The sequence below is a fragment of the Carcharhinus amblyrhynchos genome, chromosome 12, assembly GCF_965287045.1.
Source record: "Carcharhinus amblyrhynchos chromosome 12, sCarAmb.v2.hapA, whole genome shotgun sequence".
NCBI classification, from domain to species: Eukaryota; Metazoa; Chordata; class Chondrichthyes; order Carcharhiniformes; family Carcharhinidae; genus Carcharhinus; species Carcharhinus amblyrhynchos.
The window spans coordinates 35,359,911-35,379,907 of NC_137335.1; the positions used below are offsets into that span (position 1 = coordinate 35,359,911).

Below are 19,997 nucleotides of genomic sequence, written 5' to 3' on the forward strand. Positions count from 1 at the left end.
AAAGGGCCCATAAAGACAAACTCAATTTGTGTCTGAGTTTGTGTCTTCATATATCCTGTTGCAAGCTGAAATCCTACTCACCTGACAAAGGAGCAGCAAGCGCTCTGAAAGCTAGTGGTTTTTGCTACCAAATAAACCTGTTGGACTTTAACCTGGTGTTGTGAGGCCTCTTAGCAAGCCAACCCAGGAAGTTGCCATTCATGCTGAAGTGCTGCCATCCAATGCTAGACCTTCAAATCATAGAACTATTCAAGGATGTCCAACAAGGCTATCTATAGTGTCCTCCTGCTAGTCATTCTGCAGCTACTGGGGTCACACTGCATGGAAGCACGAAGATAGGCAAGATCAGTTGCAAATCAGTCCCTAAGTGAAAGTACAAGGTTAATTAATCCTGTCTTTTGTATTATTGATTTTTTTTGTTGTCACATTATTGCAAAATACCAGTATTTGGTGAGCAGAACCACCCAGTGATATTGCATCACATAATCCGGTGAAGTACATTAAAGAACAAAAATAGTCAACGTAAAATTACCAGATAGTACATAATGGTTTTATATAACTTTGATCAATTAATCCCATTAAGTTGAAGCTTGCAGTCCATTTTGGGGGCAGTCATGCAGGTGTGTATGTGTGTACGTTGACAAACACAGCAAATACATACAAGAAAATTGACATTTTTTCTTTAGTATTGATTCAGTGCCCAGAGTTATTTCAGCATTATTATAACGCAGTGTAATAAATGTGGGCTTAATGAAAAAGTGGGAGCCAAAATTAGCACTGGAGATGCCTGACTAGGGTAGTTGGGACATCTTAATCAAAATTTGCTGTTTTACCCAAAAGCATAAGGGGGGAATTTTCCCATCCTACCAGCCACTGGAATCATAGCAGGTGGGAGGATGGACCGTGCAAAAGTTTGTTGACCTCAGGCAGGATTTTCCTGTTTTGGAGCAAGTGCAACCAGAAAAATTTGCTTGTCCTTTTTGCCATTGCTACCAGTGACCCCCCTCTTCAGGTCATTAAGCCTCAGAAAACCAAGACCAATGATCCTTCCATCCAAACCTTTGGAAGTCACTGGGAGAGCATCTCAAAGAAACTGGCAGATGCCCTCACAGAAGGTGGAAGAAATGTTATAGCGTGGTCACTCCATTCGCTGGATGGCAGTGTCATGTTCTTCCTGTCATTGGGAATATTCCCTTGAGATGTAAATACACAGGATTTTTATCTCAATGTCTTTTGCTGCAATTCTCCCACTGCTTCTTCCTCCCAACCAGTCGTCAGTAGACTGGTAAAATTTCCAAGCACTGTTTCTATTCAATATGGTGAACTAAAGATAATTTTATTTCAATATTTATTATAACTCAACCTGTATAGTTATTGAACCATTGTACTACAGTGAAATGTAAGTTTATTTCACAAAACCTTGACACAGAGAATTGCCATAGCATGCTTCTTTGACTTTATGGCAGAAAATAAACACACAGTCACCAATAAATCACTGATGGTGAAAAATACAATGAGGAATTTGATGATTTCAGCATGCCAATCGTGCATTATTGCTTGATTAAACAGGTATAATTGATAGGAACTGAGATTATTTTGTTTTTTTTTCACCAGTCATTGTGCTTGTTTACACCAATGGGATTTAAAGACCAAAGACAGAGGACCGCTTCTACTGAACCATATGGCATTGCGATAGCATCATATGTAGCTAAGTTCAAGAAAACGCTGTTAGTGCAAGATCTAATTGAGGTAAGAATGAAAGTGAAAAGATAGCTGTTCTATTTTATGTTTCATATTGATGTTAGTTTGAATTTTGTGATATTAGAAATAATATACTGTTAAAGGGAAAAGAATTTTCAGGAGAACATTTTAAGTTATCCTTCTACCCCTATCTAATGGAGGAAACCCTGCATTCCATGAATTTGGATCCCTCACCCTGCAAAGTCATTCCAGAATAGCTCCATAGAGAAGATTGGTCATTATGGTCTTCAGCTGGCCAGGAAGGTGAAAGTCCTGTGAAGACGACGCTATATGACATTGCAGCTTAAAAGTACAAATTGTACTTTAAACAATTCTGTTATCATTTGCATTATGATAGGATTTTCATTACAACCATAGTTTTAATTACCTTAAACATGGAAATACCTGAGTATAATACTTTACCATTTGTTTCTAATGTAAGATTCTTTTGAAATTAATCAAAATGTGTTCAATAATCTTCTTGCCTGGGCAGGGTTTGTTAAATTTAACATTTCATCAGGCTTCCAAATGCACACTGGGTAAATGTACCATGTGGCACGTAGAGCTGAGCATTCAGCCAACGCAAGTCCCAGGTTTTGATCTCAAATCAGCTAAATCAGTTCACTTCAGCAGAAACTGTGGTGATTGCATTACCTATTAGTGAATGTTCAACCAAGAATCTATTAATAACAAGTGAGTCCTGCTGGCAAACATATATGCATGTCAATAGGACAAGCATGATTTTTGCTATAAAGGTGGCTTGAGTTGGGAAATTCCCTAACCTGATAGACTTACCTTAGTTTAGAGGGACCTGTTTGATCCAATTTTTACTCCAGAGAGTCGGGGAGGATGATCAAGTTGGGTCCACTAACCCTGGTAGCAGTTTCTAGGGGATGACAGGGACAGGTGAGCGCAAGTGTGTGCTGGTTAGAAGGATCACCTCAGTTGCTGTAGAGGCAGTTAGACCTTCTAGCTCTCACCTTTCACATTCCATCATCTCCCATACCATAACAGCTAATTGCTTATAAAGACAAACAAACCTGTATTCAGACCCCACATCAAAGACAGCTAATCCTTTAATGGCCTCTTTAAATTGTCAACTAAACTAGACTCAGAGCCCCCACTGAGATAACTATAGATTTTGAAAACCAAATAAGCATTCATAATGGCATAATAATAGCCCTTGGGCCAATATCAGCAAAAAACACTGCTGAAACTGAATGACCAGATGGATTTTTTAAGCTTACACCAGTTTACGAACACTTGTCAATCGATGCAGTCCAGCAGCAGGTATTTTAAGCTCACAGGGTTTTAGCCTGTTTTCTTTTCATATTTAAAGATCAAGACATTTTTAAAAACCTCAGATCACGGCACTTAAACGTACCACATCCTCTCTTCAAAAGCTTTTAAGTCTACCTTATCAATTGCAACTTCCACATTTCGGGTTAAGATCCTTGAAATGAAGTTTATTTAAACTTATAACTTTAAAGGACCCTGCTGAGTTTGAGCTGCACTCCTGTGTGTTTCACAATCTGTCCTCTTCTCCTTGTTGGCAAACATTGGATCTGTTTGAAATAGGGTAGGGCTGTGCTGTCAATTTTGAAGGTCCTGCATAACAGAACGATCCCAAGCCCAGCAAGACTTTTCTATACCCGATTAATTGAACAGTCTTCCCGCACCCTCATAATCACTGGACTGGCACATTGATAATTATTAATCAGATGAGTTACCGGAGGGATCCTGACATAGAAGGAAACTGTTGATTAAGTGATGACTGAAAGATAGAAAGGGTCAGTTTGTAAGTTTGGGAATGGGAGAAGTTGAAACATAAAGATAAATTTATTTTTTCTTTTCATTCTTTGTTTTCCCATATGGAATAAAACAAAGAAAAAGTTACTGACAGGCTGCTGCCAGTGCCACATTGAACCAAACATTTACATGTGTAAAAGGAACAGCTTATGCTCCTCACTTATTTCACCTCCCTTTTGTAAGATAAGCCTGGTATCCTCAGCCAGCAATGTGCCTAAAATTGGGGTCTGAGTGGTATGGATGAATAAAATGCACTACTAATGTTGTATTTTTGGATAATGTATGTTTTCCAATGAAATGTAGTAGACTTGCAATCTAGAAACCTCTAACTATGGTTGCTATCCAATGATAACAAAGGACCACGAAACCACTGAGTAATATCATCACAATTAAATTTCAATTTTTCTTCAGAGCAATACAGACGTTGGGCAGAACTTTACAGGCCCCAGCTGGCCGGTTAACTATTCTGCCTAGTATTTTATGTGGGTCGGCAAAACCTAAAGTGGTCCACCCATCCTCACCCCAGTTGAGGCTCTTAAGTGGCTGAGAGCCACTTCCCACCTCAGTTATGAGGGTGATGGCAATTCAGTGGCATGGGGAAGCCCAGAAGGTTACCCTGCCAGAGCATTGGGTGTGAAAAAGCAAGTACTTACTTGAGGAAACCATTTCCACATCAGGTGCTCCCTCCAAGGCCTCTCCCTGAGGGCACTCTTGCCCCTGACCTATCTTTCAAGATCCAAATCCCTCTTTTTAGGTAGCATAAAAACGGATAAAGCTCCGGGGCCTGATGGTATTTATCCCAGGCTGCTTAGGGAGGTGAAAGATGAAATTGCTGGGCCTCTGACGCAAATCTTTGTCTCTTCTTTGGACACAGGTGAGGTCCCAGAAGACTGGAGGGTAGCTAATGTGGTACCGCTGTTTAAAAAGGGTAGTAGGGATAACCCTGGTAATTATAGACCAGTGAGTTTGACATCGGTGGTAGGAAAATTATTGGAAAAAACTCTTAGGGATAGGATGTATGAGCATTTGGAGCGTTGCGATCTGATTAGGGACACGCAACATGGCTTTGTTCGGTGGAGGTCTTGCCTTACGAATCTGGTAGAACTCTTCAAGGAGGTGACAAAAACAGTTGACGATGGGCGAGCTGTTGATGTCATCTTTATGGATTTCAGTAAGGCGTTTGACAAAGTCCCTCATGGTAGGCTGGTAGAAAAGCTTAAGGCACATGGGATACAAGGACAGGTAGCTAAGTGGATCGAAAACTGGCTGGGCAGTAGGAGACAGAGAGTAGTTGTCGAGGGGTCCTTTTCTGGCTGGAGGCCAGTCACCAGTGGTGTGCCGCAGGGCTCAGTACTGGTACCTCTCCTCTTTGTAGTATATATAAACGACTTGGAAGAGGGCGTACGTGGTGTGATCAGCAAGTTTGTGGATGACACCAAGATGGCAGGATTGGCAGATACCAAGGAGGACTGTCAGGTGACACAGCAGGATATAGATAGGTTGGTATATTGGGCAGATAGATGGCAGATGGAATTTAATCCTGACAAATGCGAGGTGATGCATTTTGGAAGGAATAATGCAGGGAGGAGTTACGTGATAAAAGGTAGACCGATTAAGAGTATAGAAATACAGAGGGTCCTGGGAGTGAAGGTGCACAAGTCTCTGAAGGTGTCAACACAAATAGAGAAGGTTGTGAAGAAAGCTTATGGAACGCTAGCCTTTATAGGAAGGGGTATAGCGTATAAGAACTGCCGTCTAATGCTTCAGTTGTACAGAAAACTGGTTAGACCGCATTTGGAGTACTGCGTCCAGTTCTGGTCACCTTACTACCGGAAGGATGTGGAGACCCTGGAGAGGGTGCAGAGGAGGAGTTACGAGGAAAGGTTGGAGAAACTGGGGCTCTTCTCCTTAGAAAGACAGAGATTAAGGGGGGATATGATAGAGGTGTATAAAATACTGAAGGGAATAGATAGAGTCAACAGTGGTAGGCTTTTCCCTAGGTTGGGGACAATTACGAGAGGTCACGATCTAAGGGTGAGGGAAGAGAAGTATAATTTGGATACGAGAGGAAGGTTTTTCTCGCAGAGGGTCGTGGGGGTGTGGAACGCGCTATCGAGTAGGGTGGTGGAGGCAGGCACGTTGGACTTGTTTAAGGTTTACTTAGATAGACATATGAGCAAAACGAGGATGGAGGGTTATAGTAGAGGGTATTAAATAGGGTCAGAGCCTCGGGACGACACCGGAAATGTAGTATTACATGTTAACGTTTTGTCTTTTTATTCCACAGGTGTCGGTCCACCTTGTTGTCAAACGAGGGGCATGCACACGGTGGGTCGTGCGTGGGCTGCTCTTGGAGGTTCCGGGAGTGGCCTAGTACTTCGTGTCGTTGTGTATGCTTAATCCTGGACCAGCAGACGAATGCCACAACAGCTCAGTGACTATCACTGCTAGCTGTGCAGATACATGGATTTGGGCCTGTGTCTGTGGGAGTTTGCGCATTCTCCCTGTGGTTGCATGGGTTTCCTCCGGGCGCTCCGGTTTCCTCCCACACCCCAAGGATATGCTCTTAGGCTGATTGGTGTACCAAATTGACACTATTCTCCCCTGAATCTGGCTACATTAAGGGTTCCATTCACATACACACAGGGCAGGGTAGGTGTAGGAAGATGCAGCGGTGCGGGCTCGTGGGGCCGAAGGGTCTGTTTCCCGTGCTGGGTTGTTCTTTGTTCTTTGTTCTCACTAACTCCTTGGATCTGGACTGCCTTCAGACCCCTGAACCTATCTGGCCCTGGACTCTGGGACTTTGAATCCCAGTCTTGACCACTGCTCCCACTGCTAAGATTGAAATCAGATTAGCTGGCAGCTCTCTGAGGCAGGTTTTCTGACCAAGTGAGCCATGGAAGTCCCATCGACAGCTAATCAACAGTCATGTGGTGGTGGAGTTACTTTGCTAGGCAGAATGTGTTCTCCATTGACACATCAGGTAGGTGTGGAAACGCCGGGGAACTGAGAGCGCACATAAAAATAATTCAGTACAATTTTATAGCCATTACAAAGAGATGGCTGCTGGAAATTATGGATTGGGTCCTGAATATGGGAGGGTACTGGAAATGTAGGAAGGACAGGAAGCAAGGAAAAAGTGGAGGGATAGCTCAGTTAGTTAAAGTTGTGAAGTGTGACCTAAGTTCACGAAACCAGGATGTGGAAACGAATTGGATAGAGATGAGAAATAGTAAAGGTATGAAGTCACTTATGGGAGTTGTGTACAGGCTTCCTAATAGTAACCACATGACAGAGTGGAGCAGAAATAATTGAAACTTCTCCGAAAGGCATGGCCATTTTAATTTACATATAGACTGGAATAGTCAGCTGGACAAAGGTAGCATAGGTGAGGAATTCATTAAATGTTTTTGGGACTTTCTTGGAACAATCAGAGAGCAGGCTATACTAGATGGGAGTCATTAATGATTGCACAGTGAAGGCGCTCCTAGGTGGCAGTGACCATCATATGATGGAATTTTATATTCAGTTTGAGGAAGAGAGGAGAGGGTCCAAGATGATAAGCAGAATGCTTATCCAAGTGCCCTGCTAAGACCTCTTTGATAATAGCTTCCAACGTTTTCCCTACAACAGATGTTAAGTTAACTGGCCCTGCTTTCTTCCTCACTGCCTTTTTGAATAATGGAGTTATATTTGCTTTATTTCAATCGAATAGGATCTTCCCTGAATCTAGGTTGGTTTGGAAAATTAAAACCAATGCATCGACTATCTTACTGGTAGTGATTTTAAAACCCTAGGAAGAAGTCCATCAGGACCCCGGGCAGCTCCAACAACTTAATTAGTATCACTTCACTTGTGACTGAGTTCCTCCCTCCCTTCCAATTCCTGGTTTATAGCTGCTCCTGAGATGTTACTTCTATCGTCTATAGTGAAGACTGATACAAAACACCTGTTCAACTTATTTACCATTCCTTGTTTACCATTATCAATTCTCTAGACTCACTTTCTATCAAACCAACATCACCTTTTAGCTCATTTCTTTTTGAAATATTTATACAAATTCTTATTATCCGTGCTTTAATTTTTCCTTCCTTTGCCACCTTTCCTGTTCCTAGTATTCTGTCCAGTCATCTGCCCTACCATCCGTGTTTGCATAATGAAATGTTTTTTCTGTAAGTTTGAAGCTATACTTAAACTTTCTAGTTAATCATAGATGGTGGGTCCATCCCTTGGAATTTTTCTTACTCATTAAAACATACCTATTCTCTGTAGTCTGACATATCCCCTTAAATGATTGCAATTACATCTCTGTTGACATATCCCTTAACCTAATTTGCCAAGTCACAACAGGCAGCTCAGCTTTCATGCCCTCAAAAATGCCCTCATTTAACTTTAAAAACATAGACCTGGATCATCTGACTGCCCCGCACCATGTTTTCCTGTGGCAGAGGCAGTTCGTCATTGGTCACCAGTGGGACCTTCTGGTCCTGTCAAAGTCTATGGTGCTTTGCAAGGCTCGCCCACTCCACCACCAGGGAACCTGCTGCAAGCAGTCACCTTCAGTGGGATCAGAAGATCCTATCAGCAGGAAGGGCCTGAAAATCCCACCCATAAGGCAGAATCTTATGCAAATTTGGCAGGGTATCGGCTACGGCATGAAAAATAATGATTTCCCCTGATGCTGCAGCATGAATTCTGAGCAAATCTTACACCTCATTAGTAAGCATTTTTATGCACACAAAAATCACGCCATGCTCGCAATGTGCCCACCTGCCCCAACTTAATTATTGCAATCGCTGGGGAACTCCATACAACTGGTTGCATCCACCCAATCCCAGAATCATTCATTGACCAGCTACTGTTTTATATTGTCAGTCAACTTTTAACTTTTTGTGCCTTCATTTTAGCATTCTTCCCTGTGCAACTTACTTTTGCAATGTAGGACTCCATATAAAAATAAGAATGAAGTGCAGTAAATTTTTATGTTTTTGGTTTTATACCATAAATGAATATAAAATGGAATGTTTTATTAAATTGGAGGTGTTTGTAACTAATTTCAGGAAACAGCCAATGTACTGGAATAATATAAACAAAATATCTGGATAAAACCTTTATTTCTTTTAAGCTTCCATAAAAATAGAGTAGTAAGAGTTAGCTGTTTAAAGTTTGAAAGAGAAAGTATTTCATGTACAGGGAATGCATAAATAGTAGAATGTTTTACTTGCCATTTTGTATATTACTAAAGAATCACACGTTCACTAATTTATACGACAGATTGCAAACAAACAGCAGTGATATTCTTGTATCAGAGAAAAGTATCAATGTCACCTACTCATGTTGCATCCGTTGCACTATTATCATGTTCTTTTTTTCTTCCTTTTAGGATAATCGATTCCCCAAAGGAACATGGTTGGAATCAGCAAATGCTATTCAATCTGTCCTCTGTTTACCAATAGTTACCACCAGTAATGACTTGATAGGTGTTTTGGAGTTGCATCGACAACGCGGCAGAAATCCGTTTGACAGTGATCAACAGCAGGTGGGTTTCTACTCTTGCTGTGGAGTAGAAGTCTCATTAACTCAGACTTAAACATAAGGCAAAGATGCAGCTTTTAATAAATATTTCTATGACCTTCAACAGCCCTAAAATATTTAGGCATAGCGAATCCAGAAAAATCAGCATGATTCCAAACTTTGATGGTTTATTATACTTCCCGTAAACCACCAACAGTGTATGTAAAATATATTGCCATGCCTGTGAGATAAAGATTGAAATAATATGGAGTGGAAATTGCACCAGTAGCTGAGTGGATCAGTATGTGAATGAGCCATGTGTACCAGTAGTATTAGTTGATATCAGCAAGACTGGAATAATTCAACCAGGATTTCTTCTCCTGCAACTAAAGGAAATAATAAGTTGGATGAAAATAGTGTGCACATTGGATGAAAATAGGTTTAGGCTTTGATTTGTTCCCTATGATTAAATAACTTCCCTTTATTCATGGTCAAGATCCATACAAGGGAAACAGCCAATTGGCCATTCTTGTGGGGATGGAAGACTGCCTTGTCCATTAAACCAAACCAAAACAAAAATTGGTGCCTTTCGAACAAGAGAGGCAAGAATTGGAGAGGTACTGGGAAAATATCTTAGTTTGTTCAGATCATATGCTGAACCCCTATTTTTGCTCTTTGTTTCAGATTGCCACTGCAAATTTAGCGTGGGCATTAGTGGCAATTCATCAAGTTCAGGTAGGATTCTATCATTTTCTGTTTTTGTTTCTGATCTTCTGGCATATACATGTGGTGTCAACAAGAAAGAAAGAGTTACAATGGGAAAAGAGAAGAATTAATAGAGTCACTAAGAAATACACAGGAGAGCACCAGGGATAGTCCAATAGAGATCAAGGGGAAGAATAGCAAAGTAAAATCTTGTGAAGGAGATGGGAAGGATGAGTCAGGAAAGTTCCATAAACCATCTCCGTTAAGGAGAATCTGCCCATCATATTTTCATTCTGAGGTGATGGGGCAGGATGGAATTGGGCTCATGCCTTCAGAGGATATGTTGACAGATGGTAAGGCAGATAGGCTAGAAGGCCTTCTTCTATTGGTATGCCAGTCCAGTTATAACATGACAGTCAAGTCCTTACCCATCCACAATCTCCTTCAATTCTCCCAAAACCTTCCACACCCACATATTGGCGAGATCAAGCAGCTTAAAGCAGGAGGTGCTGTAAACCATCAACAGCAACAAAATTACATATTACCACAATGTGTAACCTCATGGTCCAGCCCATCCCTAAGTCTGCATGATCATTAAGGCAGGGAACGCACCTTGATTCATTGAGTGATATGGAAAAACATGCCAAATCCAGCAACAGACAGAAAACAAGGTGTCAATCTTGTAAAACTACAGCACAGGATTACATGCATGTTAAACAGCATAAGCAATATACTGTAGACAGAGCTAGGCTACACTTTGTCTAACAGACCAGATCAAAGCTTTTCAGCCCCGCTACACCTGCTCATGGGCACTTAAGTTCAACTATCTTTCCTCAATATTTAATGGTGTTACCGATGCTGAGCCCCCATCATCAACATCCTGGGATTGTCATTGCCTAAAAACAAGCAGTCATATAAATGCTGTGTCACTTGGAGTGTCTAGGTCAAAGACTGGTTATTCTGTGAGAAGTAGCCCTCAGCCCCCCCCAACTCCCCACCAAGATCCAGTTCTGCCTCCAACTCTGTTCAACTTGTACACAAATGATATTCCATGTTCCACTACTTCCTGAGAAATCACATAAGCCTTTGACTTTGACGCCTTGCATCAGAATCTAAACGAGGACTTGTCAAAACTTGAACAATACTGCAACATATGGCAACTCAAGCAAAATCCTGCAGAAACAGTATCCATCTTACTCCAACTTCACAATACGAAAGCCAGTAAAGAGATCAACATCCAAATTAATGGCTATAAGTTAAAGCACCACACAACTCCTACTTTCTTCAGGACAAAAAACATTACGACACAGGAACAGACCCTTTAGCCCTCCAAGCCTGTGTCGATCACGTTGTCTTATCTAGACCCGTCTCTTCATGTGTCTATCCAGATAAGTCTTAAATGGTGCTAACGTATTTCCCTCAACCATTTCACTTGACAGTGCATTCCAGGCCCCCACCGTCCTCTGTGTAAAAAAATTCCCCTGCACATCTCCACTGAACCTTCTCTCCTTTTAGTTTGAACTTGTGCCCCCTTGTAATTGTAATTTCTACCCTGGGAAAAAGCTTCCAACTTCCTTCCTACTTATCATAGTTTTGTAAACTTGTATCAGGTTGCCCCTAAGCCTCCGTCTTTCCAGGGAGAACAATCCCAGTTTACTCAATCTTTCATCGTAGCTTATACCCTACATACCTGATAAACCTTTTCTGCACTCTTCAAAGTCTCCACATCCTTCTGGTAGTGTGGTGACCAAATTGGACACAGTATTCCAAATGCGGCCTAACCAATGTTTTGTATAACTGTAGCACAATTTTCCAACTTTCAAACACAATCCCCTTCTAATGAAGGGAAGCATGCCAAATGCTTTCTTCACCACCTTTTCTACCTGCGCTACCACTTCTAAGGATCTGTGGATCTGTACTCCCAGATCTCTTTATGTCTATGCTCCTGATGGATCTGCCTTTAATTTTATAGCTCCTACCTGAGTTGGATCTACCAAAATGTGTCACCTTGCATTTGTCCGGATTAAATTCCATCTCCATTTCTCCACCTAATTTTCCAGCCTATCTATATCCTTCCGTATTCGCTGACAATCTTCATCACTATCCGCAACTCCACCAATCTTAGTATCATCTGCAAATTCGCTAACCAGACCAGCTATGTTTTTTTTGTCGTCATTTGTATATATTACAAACAGCAGAGTCCCAGCACTGATCCATGCGAAACACCATTAGTTACAGATTCAGGACATTGACATTCCAGGAACATCTACAACCAACTGCATCCAAGATTAAATCCAGAAACAACTTTGATTGCAAAACTAATCGACTCAACATAGGGTGCTGCTACCTTCCGAACCTCAGTACTTGTATTCTCATGCTCAGTAGCAGAATACTGTGCTCCTGTTTAGTCAAGGTCATCACATACACACAAAAGAGTTGACACCCAACTGAATGCTACCATGCATATCATTACTGGAACATTACACTTAACATCACACCCTTGGCTCCCTGTCCTGGCAAACAAAATGTTCTCCACACACCTGCTGACTTGCAACAACCCACAAAATGATAGAAACTGTTTGTAGTGTCCCCAGCTTCATGCTCATCTATTCAGTCCACCCAAGGTACGACTCCCATCAAGAAGGCCAATCTGAAAAAACCTCCCCATGCAGGACTTCAATGCAAAATCCACTTGGACAGATGGATTGGATTCATTGGGTATGACAAACAAGTACCTGGTCTCAAACCCAACTTAACAATTGCCTGGTTTCAACTTTCCAAGGAAAGAGAGGATTGACCATGGCCCCTCTTGGTCAACCTTCACAGATGGGCATTAGTGCCAGTCACGTGCCTGTGGGAGAGAGCAAACTACACACCACATCATAGAAGAATGTCCAGTCCACAGACTCAGCAGAGACCCATCCGCACTCAACAAAGCAGGACCAGAAAACTGCTTGGCATAAGGACTTTGCATTCACTAACTAAATAATGAATAACCTAACAGGCACAAGGTCAGTGCTTGAAGACATTCCAGTTGCCTAGATGGGTGAAGCTAGGCCAAAGCTCCAAGAAACTCAGTGATATCCAGTACAAAGCAATCTACTTCATTGTTGTCTCATTGTCTAATTATTGAGCATAGAAGGAGACCATTCAATCCAGCATACCTCTGCTCCTCTTCTAAAAAGTCTCACAGAAAAGTCTCATTCACATGCTGTTTCTCCATTGACCAACATTTGTTTTTCTAGTTAAAGTCTGTATCTAATTCTGTTTTGTAAGTTGCTTTTAAATTTGCTTTCTCCACCTTTTCAAGCAGCGTATTCCTGATCATAATCAATGGTTGGGATTTTCCAATCCCAATCATGTCAGGCATTGGGCGGTACAGTGACACTGTGGTTAGCACTGCTGCCTCACAGCAACAGGGACTGGATTTGACTCTGGTTTGGGGTGATGGTATGAAGTTTCCACGTTCTCCCGGTGTCTGCATGGGTTTCCTCCAGGTATTCCAGTTTCCTCCAGGTATTCCAGTTTCCCCCCACAGCCCAAACATGTGCAAGTTAGATGGATTGGCCATGCTAAATTGTCCCTTAGTGCCCAAAGATGTGTAGACTAGTTGGATTAGCCGTGGTAGATGTGTGGGACTATGGGGATAGGGTGGAGGGGAGGGCCCACGTAGGATGTTCTTTTGGAGAATTGGTGCAGACTTGATGGGCCAAGTGGCCTCTTTCTGCAGTGTAGGGGTTCTGTGGTTCTATAGTTGGGTTTGACAATGGGAGCAGAAAATATCACCAGAACTTCTAAGCTACGTTTTACGTCAATGTAAACGCATAACATGATTGTACCCTCCTCCCAATCAGTGCATTTCCTGACTTTGAATGTTGGGAACATAATTTGAATATATTACTATATAATTATCAGGCCCCTATGCCTGAATCATCGTCCTTCCCACCCCAGTCAGAAAATTCATCCGTGTTGGGGTGACAGCAGAACAGCGTGAATCATGACTGGGACCCCAAAGCATGCACCTGGTGAGTAAAGCTCTAAGGGAAGCTCAGGTAAGTATAGTGCTCGGAGGGAGAGGGTCATTCCCAGACAGTGCCAGAGGCAGTGATTCCAGGGGGAACTCCTTTACTTTCGCTGCACTAGGGTGGTCTTTACAAATGGCGCCCAATCCTTGGCTGACTAAGTTGCTGATTGGGCAGGCAAGTCAGCAGCTGGCCTGCCAGTGATACACCATGAAACTAACCAGTTGAAGTTTTTTTTTCAATGTCCATAACTATACAACCAAAAAAGTCACTATTTAAGTGACTGCTTCAACACTGCTTTTCCCACCTGATTTCAGTCTTTGCCAATGGTTACTGACCCACCTACCAGTAGAAAATATCTCTCCCTATTTATTCTTACCAAACCTTTCATTCACTAGCTTAAAAATCCACTTATGCACATAAAGATGTAGACAAGCTGAATTGAAATCAATGAGGAAAAAATTCCTTTATTATATTGCTCTGATTTGAAAATTCCGCTTTCAGATTTCCAAAGGTCTTGCCAGGCAGAGTGAAATGAATGATTTTCTGCTGGATGTATCCAAGTAAGTGATTCCAATATTTTATTTAATAATTATATCATTTAGGTGATCATTTATGCAAATATATTACCACAATTCACTTTGAAATTGATAATTTTTAAGAAGAGATACATTTCTTTGAGCCAGTTGCAGCCCAGCAGACTTGTTCCATGGCCTGATATACCCATTAGTGGGCGTTGGGCAGATTGCTGTAGCTAGCTCACTGATACCGTAGCAGTACCCATGATCATGACAGTCTCTCCCATATAGGTCACCAATTTTCCTGATGCTTTTGTTAAACCAAAAGCTAAACCCCTTCTCACAAGTACCTTTATGTTTGATCCCCCAGTATGATTGCAGACTCTTCCATGACTGTTTCTATTTCTATAGGTTGACAAGTGAAGGAGCAGAGAGAGAGATAAGATTTTACCTGTTAAAAACCTGTTTAAATAAGTTTAAAGCACTTTGTTCTTTGTAGAACTGTTTAAAGCATTTATTTTATTGTATTTACTGCTTTAAGAATTCTGAGGGAGTGGTTAGAAGGAGTTGTGGGCCAGCCAGCTTTAAATCAGCGCCAGGTTTAAAAGGAGGCCTGGTGTAGACAGCGGGCAGCGTCTGAGCGGGCAGTGGAGTGAGAGGAAAGTAGAGTGAGCAATTAGGGCTTAATATCAAAAGGGCTTGGGAGAAAAAGGGCCAGGTGAGTTCGTGTGGAAATTTTCAACATTACTACAGTGAATAATGGAGGGGCACGTGATGTGTGGTTTCTGTATGATGTGGGAACTGGTGGACCCCAGGGTCCTCCCCAGTGACCATGTCTGCAGTAAGTGCAGGTTGCTGGAGGAGCTCCAGCTCAAGGTAGATGAGCTGGCCTCTGAGCTACAGACACTGAGGCTCATCAGGGGGAGAAAGGGTGCCATTGTCAATGGGGTGCAAGAGACATCCACCCCCCCTGGACTGGCTAACTCTAAGGATCAGGAACAAGAGGGGGCTGCTGAGAGGAGGAAGGAGGGTGGGGAGAGGAGGAAGGAGGGTGGGGAGAGGAGGCCTCAGACTCTCAAGCTGCATAACAGGTTTGAGGTTCTTGCTTCCAGTCTGGACGAGGACGAGGGAGGTGAGGTTGGTGAGCAAACTGCACACGGTACAGTGATGCAGCAGGACATAGGCAAAGAGAAGGGGAAAAGGAACGTAGTTGTAAATGGGGATAGTGGGATGAAGGGTATTGACACTGTCCTTTGTCACAATGACAAAGTGCACAGAAGGGTGTGTTGTCTGCCTGGTGCTCGGGTCCGGGATGTCGCATCTGGGCTGCAGAGGAACCTGGAGTGGGAGGGTGAGAATCCGGTCGTTGTGGTTCATGTGGGTGCCGACGACGTAGGCAAAATGCGAACTGAGGATCTGGGGAGGGAGTATGAGAAGCTGGGAATGGAATTAAAAAGTAGAACCGACAAGGTGGTCATCTCTGGGCTACTGCCTGAACCGAGTGCAGACGGGCGTAGGGTTGATAGGATTAAGGAAGTGAATGGGTGGCTCAGGGATTGGTGTGGGAGGAATGGGTTTGAATTTATGGGGCATTGGCACCAGTATTGGGGTAGGTGGGACCTGTTCGGGCGGGATGGGGTTGGTCTGAACCGTGCTGGGACCAGAGTGCTGGCGAATCGTGTAAATAGGACTGTAGACAGGGCTTTAAACTAATTAGGGGGGGGGAGGGTGTGAGGGTAGGTGACATTACGGGGTCTAAAGTTAAGGAGACGGTACAGGTAAGGATAGAGGGAGTAAGGGGCGTGAGTATGGTTGGTGGCGTTCCGGCAAATAAGGTCCAGGTGAAGGCTGGGATGAAGGCGCTTTATCTGAATGCGCGAAGCATTAGGAATAAAGTGGATGAGTTGGTGGCGCAGATCGACACAAATGGATATGATCTGGTGGCCATTACAGAGACGTGGCTGCAAGGTGACAGGGACTGGGAGCTGAATGTCCAGGGGTATCAAGTGTTTAGAAAGGATAGGCGGGAGGAAAAAGGGGGGGGCGTAGCTCTGCTGATTAAGGATAGCATCAGGGTGGTAGCAAGGGATGATATTGGAGCCAAGGAGCAGAACGTGGAATCGTTGTGGGTAGAGATTAGGAACAGCAAAGGGAGGAAGACGCTGGTGGGTCTTGTCTATAGGCCCCCGAATAATGATCTGGAGGTGGGGCGGGCTGTTAACGCGCAAATAAGTGCGGCGTGCAGGAATGGGACGGCCGTTGTTATGGGGGATTTCAATCTGCACATTGATTGGTCGACCCACGTTGGACGCGGTGGGCTCGAGGAGGAGTTCTTGGAATGCTGCCGGGATAGTTTCCTGGAAAGTGTGTGTTGGAGCCGACGAGGGAGCGAGCTATCTTGGATCTGGTGCTATGTAATGAGGCGGGTAGAATTAGGGAACTTGCGGTGAAGGATCCTCTTGGGGAGAGTGACCATTGTATGGTGGAGTTTCTGGTGCAGACGGAGGAGGAGAAAGTGGGTTCCCGGACACGCGTCCTTTGTTTGAACAGAGGTGAGTACGGTAGGATGAGAGAAGAATTGGCGAATATGGACTGGGGGAGCGCGTTGGAAGGTAGGTCTGCTGAGGAGCAGTGGAGGATCTTTAAGGAGATCTTTCTTGGTGCTCAGCAGAAATTTATTCCGATGGTCAAAAAGGACCGTAGGAGGAGAGGTAATAAGCCGTGGATAACGAAGGAGGTGAAGGAAAGTGTAAAATTAAAAGCGGAGGAATTTAGAGTAGCTAAGAGTAGTGGGCGAGAAGAGGATTGGGAGAGGTTTAAATGTCAACAAAGATTGACAAAGAAGTTGATAAAGAAGGGTAGGAGAAACTATGAAGCTGGCCTAGCGCTTAATATAAAAAAGGATAGCAAGAGTCTTTATAAATATATAAAAAGGAAGAAGCTGGCTAGGGTGAACATTGGTCCCTTAGAGGATGAGAAGGGGGACTTAGTGGTAGGGGATGGGGAAATGGCTGAGGTCTTGAATAACTTTTTTGTTTCGGTCTTCATGGAGGAGGACGTGAATAATTTGCCGGATGTTAGAGATGGAAAGGTGGTAGGAGTGGAGGGTCTCGATGACATTACTGTTACTAGAGAGGTGGTGCTCAGCAGACTGGAGGGGCTGATTGTGGACAAGTCCCCAGGACCGGATGGAATGCATCCGAGGGTCCTGAAAGAAATGGCGGAGGTGATAGTGGATGCCTTGGTGGTTATTTTCCAGACATCGCTGGATTCCGGGGAAGTGCCGGAAGATTGGAAAACGGCTAATGTTACGCCGTTGTTTAAGAAGGGTGCCAGGCAAAAGGCGGGGAATTATAGGCCTGTTAGTTTAACGTCTGTTGTAGGTGAAATGTTAGAATTCGTCATCAAGGAGGAAATAGCGAGGCATCTTGAGGGGAACTGCTTGATAGAGCAGACGCAGCACGGTTTCGTTAAAGGGAAGTCGTGTCTGACAAATTTACTGGAGTTCTATGAGGATGTGTCTAGGGCGGTGGATAGAGGAGAGCCGGTGGATGTGGTCTTTCTTGATTTTCAGAAGGCGTTTGACAAGGTACCTCACAAGAGGTTATTGCAGAAGGTAAGGGGGCATGGAGTTGGGGGTAGGGTGTTAGCGTGGATAGAGGACTGGTTGTCAAATAGGAGGCAGAGAGTGGGGGTCAATGGGTGCTATTTGGATTGGCGGTTAGTGACTAGTGGAGTGCCCCAGGGGTCGGTGCTGGGGCCTCAGCTATTTACCATTTATATAGATGATCTGGAGGAGGGAACCGAGTGTAGGGTGTCGAAATTTGCTGATGACACCAAAATTGGTGGAAAGGCAAATTGTGCGGAGGGTGGTGAGAGTCTACAGAAGGATCTAGATAGGCTGGGCGAATGGGCCAGGAAATGGCAAATGGAATTTAATGTTGGCAAGTGCGAGGTGGTCCATTTTGGTAGGAATAATGGTAGGAAGGATTATTACTTACGTGGAGAAAAACTGCAGAAGGCGACGGTGCAGAGGGACCTCGGGGTCCTTGTGCATGAGTCGCAAAAACCCAGCTTGCAGGTGCAGCAGGTGGTCAGGAAGGCGAATGGGATGCTGGCCTTCATCGCGAGGGGGATTGAATATAAAAGTAGGGAGGTCTTGCTGCAGCTGTATAGGGCATTGGTGAGGCCGCAGCTGGAGTACTGTGTGCAGTTTTGGACACCGTACTTACGCAAGGATATTTTGGCCTTGGAGGGAGTGCAGAGGAGGTTTACTAGGCTGATGCCGGAGTTGAGGGGGTTGAGCTATGAGGAGAGGCTGAATAAATTAGGCTTGTACTCGTTAGAGTTTAGAAGAATGAGGGGAGATCTCATTGAGACGTATAAGATGATGAATGGGATGGGTAGGATAGAGGTGGAGAGACTCTTCCCGCTCAGAAAGGACAATAGGACTAGGGGGCACAGCCTCAAGATAAAGGGGGGGCGGTTTAGAACGGAGTTGAGGGGGAACTTCTTCACTCAAAGGGTGGTGAATCTCTGGAATTCTCTGCCCGTTGAAGTGGTGGAGGCTGCCTCGCTAAATATTTTTAAGACGCGGGTTGATGGGTTTTTGATAAGAGAGGGGATTAAGGGTTATGGGGAGAGGGCGGGAATGTGGAACTGAGCAGCGACAGATCAGCCATGATCTTATTGAATGGCGGGGCAGGCTCGAAGGGCTAGTTACAAAGAACAAAGAACAACCCAGCACGGGAAACAGGCCCTTCGGCCCCACAAGCCCGCGCCGCGGCATCACCCTACACCTATTCTACCCTGCGTATCTACAAATAGAACCCCTGACTTAGCCAGATTCATGGGAGAATAGTGTCAGTTTGGTAAAACCAATCAGCCTAAGAGCACATCTTTGGGGTGTGGGAGGAAACCGGAGCGCCCGGAGGAAACCCACGCAACCACAGGGAGAATGCACAAACTCCCACAGACACAGGCCCAAATCCATGTATCTGCACAGCTAGCAGTGCTAGTCACCGCGCTTTTGCGGCACCCGTCTACCGGTCCAGGATCAAGCACACACACCGACACGAAGTACTAGGCCACTCCCGGAACCTCCAAGAGTAGCCCACGCACGACCCACCGTGTGCATGCCCCTCGTTTGACAACGAGGTGGACCCCCACCTGCGGAATAAAAAGACAAAAACGTTAATCACAAGCCTGCCTTTCCGGTGTCACCCGAGGTTCTAACCCTTATTTAATAACCCCTACCATAACCCTCCATCTTCGTTTCACTCATGTGCCTATCTAACTGAACCTTAAACGAGTCCAACGTTCCCGCCTCCACCACCCTACTCAGTAGCGCGTTCCATACCCCCACAACTCTCTGCGTAAAGAACCTTCCTCTCATATCCAAATTATACCTCTCCCCCCTCACCCTTAAATCATGTCCTCTTGTATTTGTAACCAATCTAGGGAGCAGTCTCTCACTATTGACTCTGTCTATTCCCTTCAGTATCTTATATACCTCTATCATGTCCCCCCTCAATCTCCGTCTTTCCAAGGAGAACAGTCCCAGTTTCTCCAACCTTTCCTCGTAACCGAGCCTCTCCATGCCAGGCAACATCCTGGTAAACCTCCTCTGCACCCTTTCCAGAGACTCCACGTCCTTCCGGTAGTAAGGTGACCAGAACTGGACGCAATA

At 44.1% G+C, this 19,997-nt stretch overlaps 1 protein-coding gene across 5 annotated transcripts in view; it reads left to right on the top strand.

Moving 5' to 3' along the window:
* Nucleotides 1-19,997, top strand: part of pde10a (phosphodiesterase 10A) — a 455,060-nt gene that overhangs the window by 344,413 nt on the left and 90,650 nt on the right. For all 5 annotated transcript variants that reach the window (XM_080200357.1, XM_080200352.1, XM_080200353.1 and 2 more), the window contains 4 exons: nt 1,615-1,749; nt 8,933-9,088; nt 9,748-9,798; nt 14,295-14,353. In XM_080200357.1, the coding sequence (XP_080056483.1) occupies nt 1,615-1,749; nt 8,933-9,088; nt 9,748-9,798; nt 14,295-14,353 (401 nt within the window). The remainder of the gene's footprint in view (nt 1-1,614; nt 1,750-8,932; nt 9,089-9,747; nt 9,799-14,294; nt 14,354-19,997) is intronic.